Genomic DNA, 14,147 nt, shown 5'->3' with positions numbered 1-14,147 from the left:
TCGTGCGCCGCCAGCCCCGCCCCCGGCGCGCGGGCGTTCGGGAGGCACAGAGGTCTGGGTGCCAGCGACGCGCGTGTTGTGGCCGGGTGCGAGAATCCGATCGGAGCCGGCGGGGTGGCGGGTGCCGGTGAGTGCTGGCCCGCAGGGGTGCGGACGTCCTCCTTCGCCAGGTCCGGGCGGTGGGGGTACCCGGTTCGCCGCGGCAGCGGGGCTGGGACGAGGCTCCAGGCAAGCCTGGGCTGAGAGCGGGCGCCGCCCGACCGTAGTGTTCACCCTGGCCCGGCGGGCCGCTTCTCAGTACCGACCTGCCATCCTCAAAGAAAACGGGAGTGATGATGAAGGGAATGTGGAGTCGAAGGTTTTCTCCTTCCCATGTGGAAAGTAATGCAAAACCTTCAGTGCACCTGCTTAGTAAATAAGCACGTGACCCAAAACTTTATTCGGGTTGTGTAGCAGTAGTAAAGCTGGGTGTTTCTCCTCCAGTGAAAGCAATTGGAAGTGATGGAGGGAGGGGCTTGGAAAAAGATCGAGGTTGGGAAGGGAGAGATGTCAGCATCTTCGCTCCCTCCTGCATTCGACCCTTCCAATACATAATATCTGACCTGGAGAAATTTACCCGGGTACAGAATACTGGGTAGAGTTACTGGTGCCACTGTGCACCCAGCCCCCACGAGCTTTGTGATTCATCGCAGCCACCAGATCCGGAAGGGTAAGTAAACTCCACAAGTACAGACATGATAAGATTTTTGCTGAAGTGCTCAAAGTGGACTTGGGCCTGGGTGGTATATCCCTTTAATAAACGTTCATTGGGTTCTTTAAGACACCTGAAAAGTCTTATCAGCTGCCAGCATTAAAACCTAAGTATACCCCGGCCTTCAGCCATTCATAATACGTGTTTAATTTTTAGTCACAGGAAATAAGTGATCATGGTGCTCAATAGTTTGGATAAGATGATTCAACTCCAGAAAAACACTGCTAACATCAGGAATATCTGTGTTTTGGCTCATGTTGACCATGGTAAGAATCCTTTTTAAATGGCTTCTTTTCAGTAATTAAGGGGGTGTGTCACCACCTGTGTCAGCAGCAAGGCAGCTGTGGGCAGTTGAGAGTGATGCTTGCTAAACTGCAAGTCATATTTTCTCAAAAAAGTTGATGTGGGAGGAACATGCTGTAAATATTTGAAATGAACACAGCTAACTAGTGATTGGCATCCTTCTATATAGTGTATTGTGTTTATAAACAAGTTGAGTTTTTGTTAAACTGTGAAGTATTTTTGAAATGGCCTTGAAATATAAAATGTCCATAGTCTTGACATAATAACCTCAGAACCTGAGTTATGCGATTCTCTTGAACTCATCGGGTATTTATTGAGCCTCTGCTAAGTTCAGAGTATTTTGCTAGGTATGTCGGAAGGTAGAGATTTATGAACAGGGCACCAGCCCAGCTGTAGAAGTGATTTGGGGGTTGAGGCAGCACAACATGAGACCGGCAAAAAGTAGACTGGAAGGTTGGGAAGGTCGGAATGGGTTCTGAAAAGGCTTCATAACATAATTAGTGTTAGAGGTGACCACTGAAAATGGCAGGTATTGTGGGACCCACATTCCACTGAGAATAGGGTCTATGAGGGGAGAAAGAAATGTTAAGTGACCAAAGCACGGGGCGTGAGAGGGACCGGGATAGCTAAGGTGTGATGCTTAGCTTCTGGCAGACATCGATTCACACCACAGCATTGCCTGCTGCTAAGCCTGCTCTTGGTTTCCGACCCCTTCTTAGTTCTGGTAGCCACAGCAAGGTGATAGGAATGGGAGTGTGAAATAAAACCTGTACACTATCCTGAAGGTGAAGGAGTAGGAGGTAAAAGCGAAGAAGTGGTCTAGACCATACCTCAAAGGGCTCTTCATGCCTGCTAGGCACGAGGCTAAGGGTTAAGTGCTCCAGTTCTGGGAGTAGACAACCTGAGTTCGAAACTCCTTTTTGAGCGTCAGGACACAGCATCTGTGTACTGGGATGAAAACTACCTGTCCTCTAGCCTGTGAGGATTAAATGTGATGTCATTGACATTTGTTATCAGGTGATAGCGAGCCATCAGGAGAACAGAGTAAAGCTGGGATATTGTAGTCAAATAGTACATTAGGAAAATTAGTCTGGTGGAGGTGTTTTGGATGAGTTTAAAGGCAAAAAAGAGGTTAGGCGGCTATTGCCATTGGTGCAATACCTGAAGTGAAGCAGTATGGGAACTAAAAGGAGAAGCAATGGCTTACTTTGTAGGCAGAGCCAACTGAGAATGCATTTGATGTCTGAATCTAGTGACTGACCCTCTCCCATGTGTTTGATAATTATGCTGCTCATGTTTTGAGTGCATGAGGTTTGACAAAAGTTTTTTCTTTGTGAATTAAATCATGTCGTAAGTCAGTGGTGTGTGTGTATATGTGTGTGTCTCTAACAAATTACTTTAAATTTACTATTTGAAATTAGATTAAGATAGTTCTCTCCTAGAAAACCTGTGAATCATTTATTTATTCAACAGCTATTCATTGAATGCTACTTATAGGCCAAGCCTAGGGATACAGCCATGAATAAAGCAAAGTTCCTGCCTTCTTGACACTTACATTCTAGGGGATATATGTTTGCCACACCTAGAATGAGTTCTCCTCCACGGGATAGCAGGAAAGGATGCTCTGGAATTATGTGCTAACACATAATATTCACCTGGCAAACACATAACATAGTATTAGAGGCCTAAATGGATACTTGAGTAAACAAAGAATTTCTTTTGTTATAAAGTAGATTCCTGGGTTTAGTTTTGGATACTAGGTAGCACTGGTCAGTACCTGTAGCAGGTACCCTGCACTGGCTTGCAGACAATAGGAGATGGGGTAACTTTCCTGAATTTCTTTGCCAAGCAAGTATTCAGATAATTTTACTGGCAAAAGCCAGCTAAAGCCATACATGGGGAAATATAGCAGAAGATTATGTTCTATTGTTTTTTGGTGTTGTTTTACCCAGGATGCCGTTCAGAGGACAAAAAGTTGTGCTCTCTATCCTTTTGTCATTGTGAGCTATTAAGAGTTTATTTTTATAGGCCTGGTCACTGTTAGGGATGAGGAATGACTGATATAATGATTTCAATCAACTTGATCTTAGTAACTTTGTAAAAGTTGTTTGTTGGATGTTTTATATTTTGATTGACACAGTGGTTGTCTCATCATTTAAGAGTCTGTGCATTTTGCTCTGTGTGTAAATTATGCCTCAGTTGAAAAAGTTTTTCTACCCTTAAAAAAAAATGTTACTTGACAGCTTTTAAAAAGAGGTTGATGAAATCCACAGGGTTGGAGATAGAGATTACAGCACTATGGCGTGCCAGAATCTGTGTCCTTCCAGATGATGTTTTGTTCAAAAGTCTAATGAAACTGCCTGTTGTGTCTTGTTTTACTTAGTGTAGATAAATAAGAAATAATTGCTAAGCCAGTTCTTATGGGTAAATGTTAAATTTGTACAGTGTATCCACCTCCTTTAAAAAAAGAGATTTGAATTAATATTGTTAATTTTATTAGGAAAAACTACTCTGGCTGACTGTCTTATATCTAGCAATGGAATCATCTCCAGTCGCCTGGCAGGCAAGGTATGTTGTTATATTTGTTAAACGCTTGCATTTCACTAAGTATTAGCTAATCTGCAGAGTGATGAACATTTGTCATGATCTTAAAGATCCAAAAAGTATAAAGCAGAGTTTGTGCATCTAAGAAGCTGCCATTTAGCAAGACAAAATAGATGTTAAGAAAAAGTTATTTCTATACTGCTTTATATTACTTTATGTTAATATTTTAAAGGTGCAAGAATGATTTTTTTGCAGCAAGTCAAATGATAGCCTGGCATGCGTTTGGAAAATTTCACAGGCAGAAGAGATTCTTCACAGCAGGAAATAACAGCTAAAACAGATAAAGGCTGATGTGATTGAAATATTTGCCTAGAGACTACTGAGAGAGAAACTGTACTGGTAGGGAAAAACATTATCAGATTGAGAGGGCCTTGAAGACTAACCTGAATACCGAAGGAAGGCTTCTGAAGCCTGAGGGTCATGATGAAAGAGGAAATGAAATGAAATGAAAGAGATCTTTGTTTCTAGCTGTGAATTGAAAGGACTTGAAATAATTTATTTGTAGTAAAAAAACAAAAAAAAAACAACAAAAATAGAGATATTCCTCCCCTCAGTAAATTTATTGTCAAGCAGGATTTATCAGGTGATTGGGAATTCAGAGAAGAGGAGATGGAGAAACAGAATTGAATCAGAGAAGTAGACCTCTGGGGCTGAAGGAAGAATTGGGCATTTGAGGAAGGTGGGTTGGGGAACTAGCCCAAGATACTGTCTATAGGAGGCTGAAAAACTGGGTTGAATGAAATAATAAAGTGCTTTTATTTGTCCCATTGAGAAGCCAGAAAAAGTACAATAATTCTAAGGTAAGTAGATGAAAGGAATAAAGTGTAAATTAATGAAATAGAAAAGATCAATGAAGACCAAAATTTGTTCTTCAAAAAGATTAATACAACTAACAAATATGATACAGGAATGGGGAACACATTTAAAGTGTAAATGCTAATGTAAATTGGACTTCAATTAATTAATAAGAATGTATTGATATTGCCACATTAATTATACCATGTACCACACTACATGCTAACATAAGAAGTAAATAATAGGGGAAACTGGAGTTCCCGTTGTGGCTTAGCAGAAATGAACCCGACTAGGATCCATGAGGTTGTGGGTTCGATCCCTCGCCTTACGCAGTGGGTTAAGGATCTGGCATTGCCATGCATGGCATAGATGTGGCTCGGAGCCCACGTTGCTATGGCTCTGGTGTGGGCTGACAGCTGTAGCTCTGACTCGACCCCTAGCCTGGGAACTTATATATGCTGTGGGTGCAGCCCTAAAAAGACAAAAATAATAATAGTAATGGGGAAACTGTGTTTGTAGGAGAGGAGGGGGTACTTGGGATCCTCCGCACGTTCCAGTCAATTTTTCTGTAACCTAAAATTGCTCTAAAAAGATAGTCTATTTTAAAAAAGTTACTAGCAATATAGATAGTTTATGATTATCTCGTATTACAACTGATAAATATCTAGAAGTGGACCAAGGAGAAAGAAGGAGGGTGAAATAAGTTATACAAGGAAAGAAAAATGCTGCAGAGATTAAAAAGATAATAATGGGACAGACCTTCATGACAGTAAGCTTAAAAATTTAAGTATTTAGGGAGTTCCCGTCGTGGCGCAGTGGTTAACGAATCCGACTAGGAACTGTGAGGTTGCGGGTTCGATCCCTGCCCTTGCTTAGCGGGTTAACGATCTGGCGTTGCCATGAGCTGTGGTGTAGGTTGCAGACGCGGCTCGGATCCCGCGTTGCTGTGGCTCTGGCGTAGGCCAGTGGCTGCGGCTCCGATTCGACCCCTAGCCTGGGAACCTCCATATGCCGCGGGAGCGGCCCAAGAAATGGCAAAAAGACGAAAAAAATAAAAAAATAAAAAAATTTAAGTATTTAAAACAAAAGTCCAAATCAGTCCATTGTAGTATTACATTTTATTTTATTTTGTTTATTTATTTATTCTTTGTCTTTTCACCTTTTCTAGGGCCGCTCCCACGGCATATGGAGGTTCCCAGGCTAGGGGTCTAATCGGAGCTGTAGCCGCCAGCCTATGCCAGAGCCACAACATCGTGGGATCCGAGCCGCGTCTGCGACCTACACCACAGCTCACGGCAACGCCAGATCCTTAACCCACTGAGCAAGGTCAGGGATCGAACCTGCAACCTCATGGTTCCTAGTCAGATTTGTTAACCACTGTGCCACGATGGGAACTCCTAATATTAATTTAATTCACTGGGAAATAAGGGTGCATATTTTGCATTTTTATAGTTAAGGTACATGGACAGCAGAGAAGATGAGCAGATCCGAGGGATCACTATGAAATCGAGCGCCATTTCACTGCATTATGCAAAAGGTAAGTCAATCTGTGTTTTAAAAGAATAGTGGTTTTGTATCCTTTGTGTCCTTCTTTCTCTTCCTGAATTAATTTCATGTCTAGGTTTTCTGCTTTAGATGCCACAACTTTCATTCTGGCCTCTACCAATGATCTCTTTTAGCTCCAAGTCAGACTGCCCGGTCGTGGGTACAGTTGGGGACCTCTGGCTGGCTTGAGGGCAGAAGAGCTAGCAAATCACACCTACCCCCCCAATCTGTACCCAGTTGATTGTACAGATTTCTTCACTGGGAAGATCTGGAGTCTTTGGGCCTTGCTTGTGGATTTAGAGTCTTATTTACTTGACAGTGCACTGGTAGGATCATTATAGCTTGCTCTCCTGGCCCCGAAATCAGGATGCCATTTTGACAGTAACACTTCTAGGAATTTATCTGACAGAAATTCCCAGTGTTCAATGTTTAAAATAATACCCTATTTAAAAAAACAAACAAGAAGAAAAAACTGCCTCTCACATTTTAAAGGGTTTGTCCTCATTTTGTGATCCAGCAAATGGGTCAGTGGTCAGTTTATTTTTTCTCTCTCTTTATTACCGATTTCAAGAGATTCGTAGTCTCCCTTCTTCCACACTCATGTTATTAGTCTGTTTTTGTTTGAAGATTACTATTTTAGTGTTAATTTTAATTGCTCCTTGGACTTTGTCTCCACTTTCTCCACCCCTCTTTTTAACCATTTTATTAAGATTTTCTTTATATACTGTGACCTACACCCATGCCAATTCACTTTTGTCTTTGTGGTATAGTATTGTAGGAAAATGGCTTCAGCATTCTGGGAACTGAGTGGTCTGACCTTTATTTTGTCGAACTGTGTGACCTTGGGCAACTTGCTCTCAGATTGTTTTAGATATACTTTCTTGATTGCAAAGAACAGAGGCTTAAGGCTGCTAGGGGTGTGATGGCCTATTGAAAGAATGTGTGTGAAATTATCTTGGAAACAATATTCATGAAAATCAAAAAGCAGGAACATTATTGAAGTGGCATCTCAAAGAAATCGAAGCCAGATATTGATTCTGGATCCAGGGTGACTCTTGAGGCCATCAGTAAAAGTTAATGGATCATCCCTCTGAAACTCCACTGTTATCCTTGGGTTTAGTTCTCTGTTTTTATCCTGTAAGTCTATTCTCTATTTTATAATAAGGCTTTTGCCTACCCTTAGTGTCTCCATCTTCATAAACTCACCTTGCCTTGATCCCTCATCTCAACTCCTATTTTTTCACCTTCTGTCACTTACTGCTTCTTCACACATGTTTTTAAGAGCAGGGTGTTGCTCAGTTTATCTTTTGATGCCAGAGCCAGGCCATGGCAATCTCTGCCATGGCCTGACATCAGAAGAAGAGGTTGCCCCTAAGGACTGGCTAGTCTTGGGTTGCATGGTTACCTCCTAATCTAATCAGTGGTGATTGGAGTACAGTCATAAAGTATTCAACCTTTTCTTTGTCAGTCTGATGGCCTAGAGAAGCTTTGGGTTAGGCAGTCACCACAATTGTCAGAGGCTGGCTTTCCACATCTGCAAAATGGGAATGAAAGTCAGAGGTGTTGACTGAGACAGATGCCCTCAGAACTTTTAAGAGATGAGATGCATTCTCATCTGTTCTCCAGTACTGACTGTCTGCAACGTGGCATTTCCTGCCATGAAGTTGGGACAGTGTGAAGGCGAACTCCCTTCTGGAGGGAGGATACCTGAGGGTTGAAGAAACTCCACAAATGATTTTTTTTTTTTTAATTTACTTTCCCATTCCCCTTCCAGAAGCCCTCTTAATTGAGTATCTCCATACTAAATGTTAATAAAGTACTTCCTAGTTCTTTAAAAAAATTTTTTTTTCATTGTAGTTGCTTTACAATGTTCTGTCAATTTGGTTTTGACTTTTAATTTAACTAGCTTTCAGATTTTTTTTTTTCCAAACCCTTACTTGGATTGAAAGATACAGTATTTTTCCGGTTTAATGTAAACAAGTCAGCTTACCCAAACTATGCATATTCTAGAAATGATGTTGAAAACCATCAAGGTGATACTCTGTCTTAGCATTTTCCAGGGTCCCAGTTCTTCCTTGAGAAAATGGAGCCTCTCTCATCTTTACATTTGTGAGCATGTTGTTACACCTTGTTACTTTCGTTTTTCTTACCACCTCTCTTTGTGCTCTTCTCGCAAGGATACCATACATTCACCTGGTCGTTTCAAGAGTTAGGAAATAATCCCAACAATATACATTCTATTAAAAAAAAAAAAATCCTAAGGGGATGTAATACCTTTGAATCCTTTCTCCTAGGGTGCAAATATAAATCAGGGGAAGTGTGTTAAGATAGGTGAAATAATTAGAAATGCATGGATGATTGGAAGGCTCTCAAAAGGCCTAGTTTGTCATTTCTACTCTGTAGCCGTTCTTTATACCTATGAGCAGATATTGCCACCGCAGAACTTTTGAAATGAAGTTTACATTCTCATTCATCTTTTCAAGATTTTTAAATAAATTTACAAGTGTATAGGTATTATAGAAAGTTCAATATGTTATAGAATGGATGTTGCAGTAAAACACAAGATGGAAATAAAAACTACTTCTAGTTTTACCTCTGCTTATTTTACATTTTCAGTCTTTGTGTTTAATCCTACCACAATTGTGCGTGTGTATAATCACACATGCAAGTAGGTATCTAACTTGAATTTCCCCCCAAATAGTTAACTGCCTGTTCTAACACCAAACTTGATCATTAAATATGTATTGTTCATTCTCAATGTGGTGCTGAGGACAATGCATGTATATGAAAGAGGCAGCCTGGGTGAAACTGTTAATGAGCTAGAGTGGGCTCTGCCCACCCATGAAACACCCCCCCACCTGGGTGGGGGCTAGTGTCATTCAGCTCTAGTGATTGCTGCCCTGTATTTTTCTGTTCCCCACCCCCCGCAAGAAAAGTTGGCATCACAAGGATTTTGGTATAGTCCTCCAATTTTTGTCTTTTTGCCTTTTCTAGGGCTGCTCCCGTGGCATATGGAGGTTCCCAGGCTAGGGGTCTAATCGGAGCTGTAGCCACTGGCCTACGCCAGAGCCACGGCAACGCGGGATCCAAGCCGAGTCTGCAGTCTACACCACAGCTCACAGCAACTCTGGATCCTTAACCCACTGAGCGAAGCCAAGGATCGAACCTGCAACCTCATGGTTCCTAGTCGGATTCGTTAACCACTCAGCCACGACGGGAACTCCCAGTCCTCCAATTTTTAAAATACTGACAACTTATTTAAAAATTGCAAAACCCTATGTAGAACAAATTGCAGTGGGGCTAGTCTGAGTGCAGTCTTGATTACAACGAATTGATCACAGCCAGTTACAGATTTCTGGCACAGGAAGCTGTATCTAATCTTTGCATTAGAACATGATGGAAGATCATCTGAGAAAAAGAATATACATACCTGTATGACTGGGTCACTTTGCTGTACAGCAGAAATTGATAGAATATTGTAAATCAACTATAATTTTTAAAAGGTTAAAAAAAAAATTGCAGTGGGCTTGAACTTAAAGGCTTTCAGTTTGTAACTTCCATTATATGTGCTAGCTAACAATCCTGGCTCAGGCGCTCAGGATTTATTTGAGTGGCAACCACGCATAGCTTGGATGTATTCTAAATGTGGAGACCAAGGGTATGGCAGGGCTTTCTGCAAAGAGATCCAAGTGCGAGTTCTTCTCTTTGTAAACACCTCTACAGGGGTTTGTGGTTTATGGTGGCACGTGGAGAATTTATACCCATGTTGGTTTCAGCGCTGTGGCTCTGGTCTTAATCTCTAAGATGAGGCCCTGGAGAAACTGACTCATGCCATCCAGATTCACACAATTGCAGCATGTGTCAGTAGCATCCTTTACCTTCCAGAGAGGTGAATGCGAACCTGTGGTCTGATTACTGTTCTCTTCCTTTGGGACCAGGGCTAGGAGGGAGGGTTTCCATCGTCCCTTGTTTGACTAAGGATCAGATTTTTTTTCCTCTAAGAGACATGAATGCTTTATTTTGTGAGGCCTTCAGTTGACACCAGGTCTAAGAAAATGGGTGCCCAGTAGTTTGATTTTGAACCAGATGTCTCCTATGTGTGATTGTGTTTAGTCCTCACAGCAATCCTGTGAGATGGATATTATCCTCATTTTACACATGTGCAAAATAGAGTTCAGAGGTTAAGAAACTTTCCCAAAGACAGAGTAGTTCCCATGTGGTAGTGGTCCTGGGAACCAAGTAATTACCTTTCCAGTCTGTTCATTTGGACCAGGAGTCTCTTGGAAATGAGTCAGTCCAGGCCATGGCTGATTTCTCCAGAAGCGTATATCTCCCGTCCACCAGGGATTGCTGGGACCACCTAGGGACATCTTCCCGTGGCCAGTGTTACCCTATCCCTGTTGTCTTTGGTCACTGCCCAGGATGGAGGTCACATGACCTGGCCTCTCAGCAGTCTCTCCCCCAGGTTTCTCTAATACCCTCCTAAAACCTCTCACTATTCCCTTCCTTCCCAAAACATTTCTCTGAAAACATTCCAAGGTAGGCAGCCACCTCTACATCCTCAAACTCTTTTTGTTGGTGTCCCCTCCTCCTCCTGCCTGACTGTTTTCTGAGGACACTGTTCTCCTCATACCTCTTTCTAGTGAGTGCTACTAATTCTCTCATGCTCCATCTCTCTCTGGATAAGGACACGGGGTTGCCCTTCTCCTTGTTCTCTCGTTCTGGTTCAAAGCTTAATTCTTCCACCCTTGTTTTAAAATTCCACCTCCTTTGAGACTCCTACCATCTGTCCAGTTATTCTTTTTTTTGTTGGTTTTTTTTTTTTTTTTTGCTTTTTAGGGCCACACCTGAAGCATATGGAGATTCTGAGGCTAGGGCTCCCACCAGAGCTATAGCTGCTGGCCTACACCGCAGCCCACAGCAATGCAGGTTCCAAGCCACGCCTGTGACCTACAGCACAGCTCATGGCAATGCCAGATCCTTAACCCACTGAGTGAGGCCAGGGATCCAATCTACAACCTCGTGGTTCCTAGTCGGATTCGTTTCCACTGCACCACAACAGGAACTCCTGTCCAGTTATTCTTGACCCTTTCTTACCCCTGTCAGCTCCTGGCTACAGACCCCATTCATTAGTGCCTTTGGCACCTGGCTCATCCTTTTCCTTTTTACCCAAATCCACTAAGGTAGCTTTTACCATTTCTGAAGATGACCCTTCCAAAACATGGCCTCTCAGCAGTAGTGATGTGTAGATCTTTGCTTTACCCACCCACTGTCAAGGCTACTTTCTGGATTTTAGTGTCTTTCAGAACTGTTCATCTTTGACATTTCAAATTTGAGGCACTCCTTTCTCCATGGTCTTCAGTTTCCCAGCTCTCTCACCTGTATAGTGATGTACCCATTCTTTGACTTGATAAATAAAGCTCTCCAGTCTCTTGTCTCTCACCAGCATCCTTCATTCACGCCCTGCCTCAGACAACCCAGATTTGTCTTTTTGCTGACACTCTTCCACCGTCCTCAGTTTCTTTGTTTTTTTTGGCCTTCTGTCCTCCTAGCAAAACTCTTAACCTTTGACAGAGTTAACTCTGCACTTTTTTCTCCTTATATTTGAACTAGGATCTCAGCTGGTCCTCAGCACTGCTGGCAGACTTGCCGTATGTCCTCCTCTGGGTCTTGCACATCCTCCCCAGCAGCTCTCTTAAACCTTCACGTCTCTTCCAGTCCGCCTCTCGTGCCCTCTGCCACCATCTCAGCAGACACTTTTACCTTCTGCTTCACAGAAAATGAAAGAATTCTCTCAGCTGCTTGCCACTGCACCTCCAAATGTAATGTTACTAGTATCTCTGCTTGCCTGCTGTCATGGTGACTTGTGTTCTGGAGTTATCACCCTTGTCCTGGTGCCTAACTCACTTTGAAGCCTGCTCAAATCGATCTCATCTTTGTGTGTGTGTGTGTATTTATTTCCACAACTCAGTCCAAGGTGTGCTGCTGTCACTCTCAGGTACTCTGACAGTAGGGCCTGTGCCTCATGATAATGGTGCATATTAGCTCTGTGATGTTGAGTGAAACATAGTTGAGTTTCCATCTCTGGCATTCCCTCCCTCCACGGTGATGTGAGCCTAGAGAAGTTCCAAGTGCGCTGCAAAGGTTTAGAAGCCTTATATGGATTTTAGGAAGTGAACGTCAATCTTTTTTTCACTCCAGTGTTTCTTATTCTGGGTCTTATTCTACCATGCCTCTATGCAAAAGTGCCAATGAGTAGAAGACAATGTCGCCATGTAATTACTAGGTTGACTACCTACACAGCAGGATTTCAAAGGTGGAGAGGTTCTCCGTGATGTGAGTTCAAGGTGTAGCCACAGCACTGAGTGTCTGGCTTAGATTGGCATGATACTGAGGAAAGCCTAGAGTGAGTGAGGTAAACCATACCTGGCCTGGTTTGTTTCTTGGTGGAGGATGGACTGGAGAGGACTTTGGGATGAGTGTATATAGAAATAAAACTTAAATTTTTTGCTGTTCATAGTTGTTTCTAGATCATTGTTCCCTCCTTCCTCCCCAAATCACTTCATTTTTGACACTTAATACCATCAGAGTCAGACATCCACAACTCCTTGTTTTGAATGTCTTCTCGTGCAGACAGAGCTGGTATACCCTACCATGCCCTCTTACCTGTGTCAGTGTATAGAAACGTGCTGCACAGTTCTCTTAAAAAATAAACCATATTGGTTGATTTACAATTTATAATCGTATGTACTCATTTAAAATGTCAAGGAATAGGAGTTCCCGTCATGGCTCACAGAAAGGAATCTGACTAGTATCCATGAGGATGCAGGTTCCATCCCAGACCTGTTTAGTGGGTTAAGGACCTGATATTGCTGTGAGCTGTGGTGTAGGTTGCAGACGTGACTTGGATCTGGCATTGTTGTGGCTGTCGTGTAGACCAGCGGCTATAGCTCCGATTCAAACCCTAGCCTGGGAACCTCCATGTGCTGTGGGCGTGGCCCTAAAAAAACAAAAAAAGAAAAAAAGAAAAGAAAATATAAAGGAATAGTAGTGGTAATTTCTTATGGAAACTTGCGGTTATTCTATAGTTGGGGTATAATTTATGTCCATAAGTGTTAGGTGTTCTATAAATAATGTTCTCAGGAATAAGTCCTCAGACAGCTTGGCTTCTACCTGTATTCCTAATGTTTTTGTCATCAGATAGAATATTCTTCTACTAATGCACTGAAACATAGACAACACTTGTGTGAAGTGCAGCTCTTCATCTGTGGCTCGAATGGTCCTGTCTTCTTTTGTGTTAAGGAAAGTTTTCCATCATCAACTTTCTATGTGTCCTTTAGTGAACATCTCCAGTGTTCTAGAGATTGAACACTGATCTCCTTATATGAAGTTTTATTGTTCACAGAGGAAATATTTTGGCAGCCACCTGTGACAAATGTGCACCTTTAGTGAAATGATCATCCATGACACTTGGAAAGCAGAACTCTGGGAGTTCCCGAGGTGGCTCAGCGGAAATGAATCTGACTGGTATCCTTGAGGATGCAGATTTGATGCCTTGGTCTCACTCAGTGTGTCAAGGATCTGGCGTAGGTCGTAGATGTGGCTTCCATCCAGTGTTGCTGTGGCTGTGGTATAGGCCAATTCGACCCCTGGCCTAGGAACCTCCATATGCAGTGGGTGAGGCCCTTAAAAAAAAAAAAAAAAAAAAAAAGGCAGGACTCTGTAGGTAAGGAAGAGAGTTGTCTTCTTAACTCTTATTAGTGGCAGAAGTTGTCTGGAAGATATTTTGCAGAATTAACTTCAGAACCTCCAGCTGTTTTTCCCCCCAGTTGCCTGGAACATGCCTTTGATTGAGGCTCTGCTGATTTAATCAGTTCTCTAAAATTAAGGGATCGATTTATTTATTTAGAATATCTGGCAGCATATTTTAGGACTGTGCTAAAATCAGAAAGGTCGTCTAGCCTGCCTAAAAAATGGTAATTTTTACCAGCAGTAATACTAACATCTAACATGATAAACCCCACGAGTATATTTGTTTTTGTTTGCTCCTCGCGCAAGTGGTAGATGGCATTTGAGGAAACAAGTCTTAAACAGGAATAATGTAAATCATAGTAGAAGAGTTGTGGGTTTTTTTTTTTTTTTCCTTCTC

General features: G+C 42.3%; 1 protein-coding gene across 1 annotated transcript in view; it reads left to right on the top strand.

The window, feature by feature from the left end:
• Positions 1 to 16: 16 nt before the first annotated feature.
• EFL1 (elongation factor like GTPase 1) overlaps positions 17 to 14,147 on the top strand; it is a 137,703-nt gene continuing 123,572 nt past the window's right edge. The window contains exons 1-4 of the mRNA XM_047794488.1: positions 17 to 127; positions 908 to 1,017; positions 3,555 to 3,622; positions 5,906 to 5,990. Coding sequence (XP_047650444.1) covers positions 927 to 1,017; positions 3,555 to 3,622; positions 5,906 to 5,990 — 244 coding nt within the window. The 5' untranslated portion in view covers positions 17 to 127; positions 908 to 926. The remainder of the gene's footprint in view (positions 128 to 907; positions 1,018 to 3,554; positions 3,623 to 5,905; positions 5,991 to 14,147) is intronic.

This window comes from Phacochoerus africanus, chromosome 9, assembly GCF_016906955.1.
Source record: "Phacochoerus africanus isolate WHEZ1 chromosome 9, ROS_Pafr_v1, whole genome shotgun sequence".
Taxonomy (NCBI): Eukaryota; Metazoa; Chordata; class Mammalia; order Artiodactyla; family Suidae; genus Phacochoerus; species Phacochoerus africanus.
This window is presented reverse-complemented; position numbering and strand designations above follow the sequence as displayed.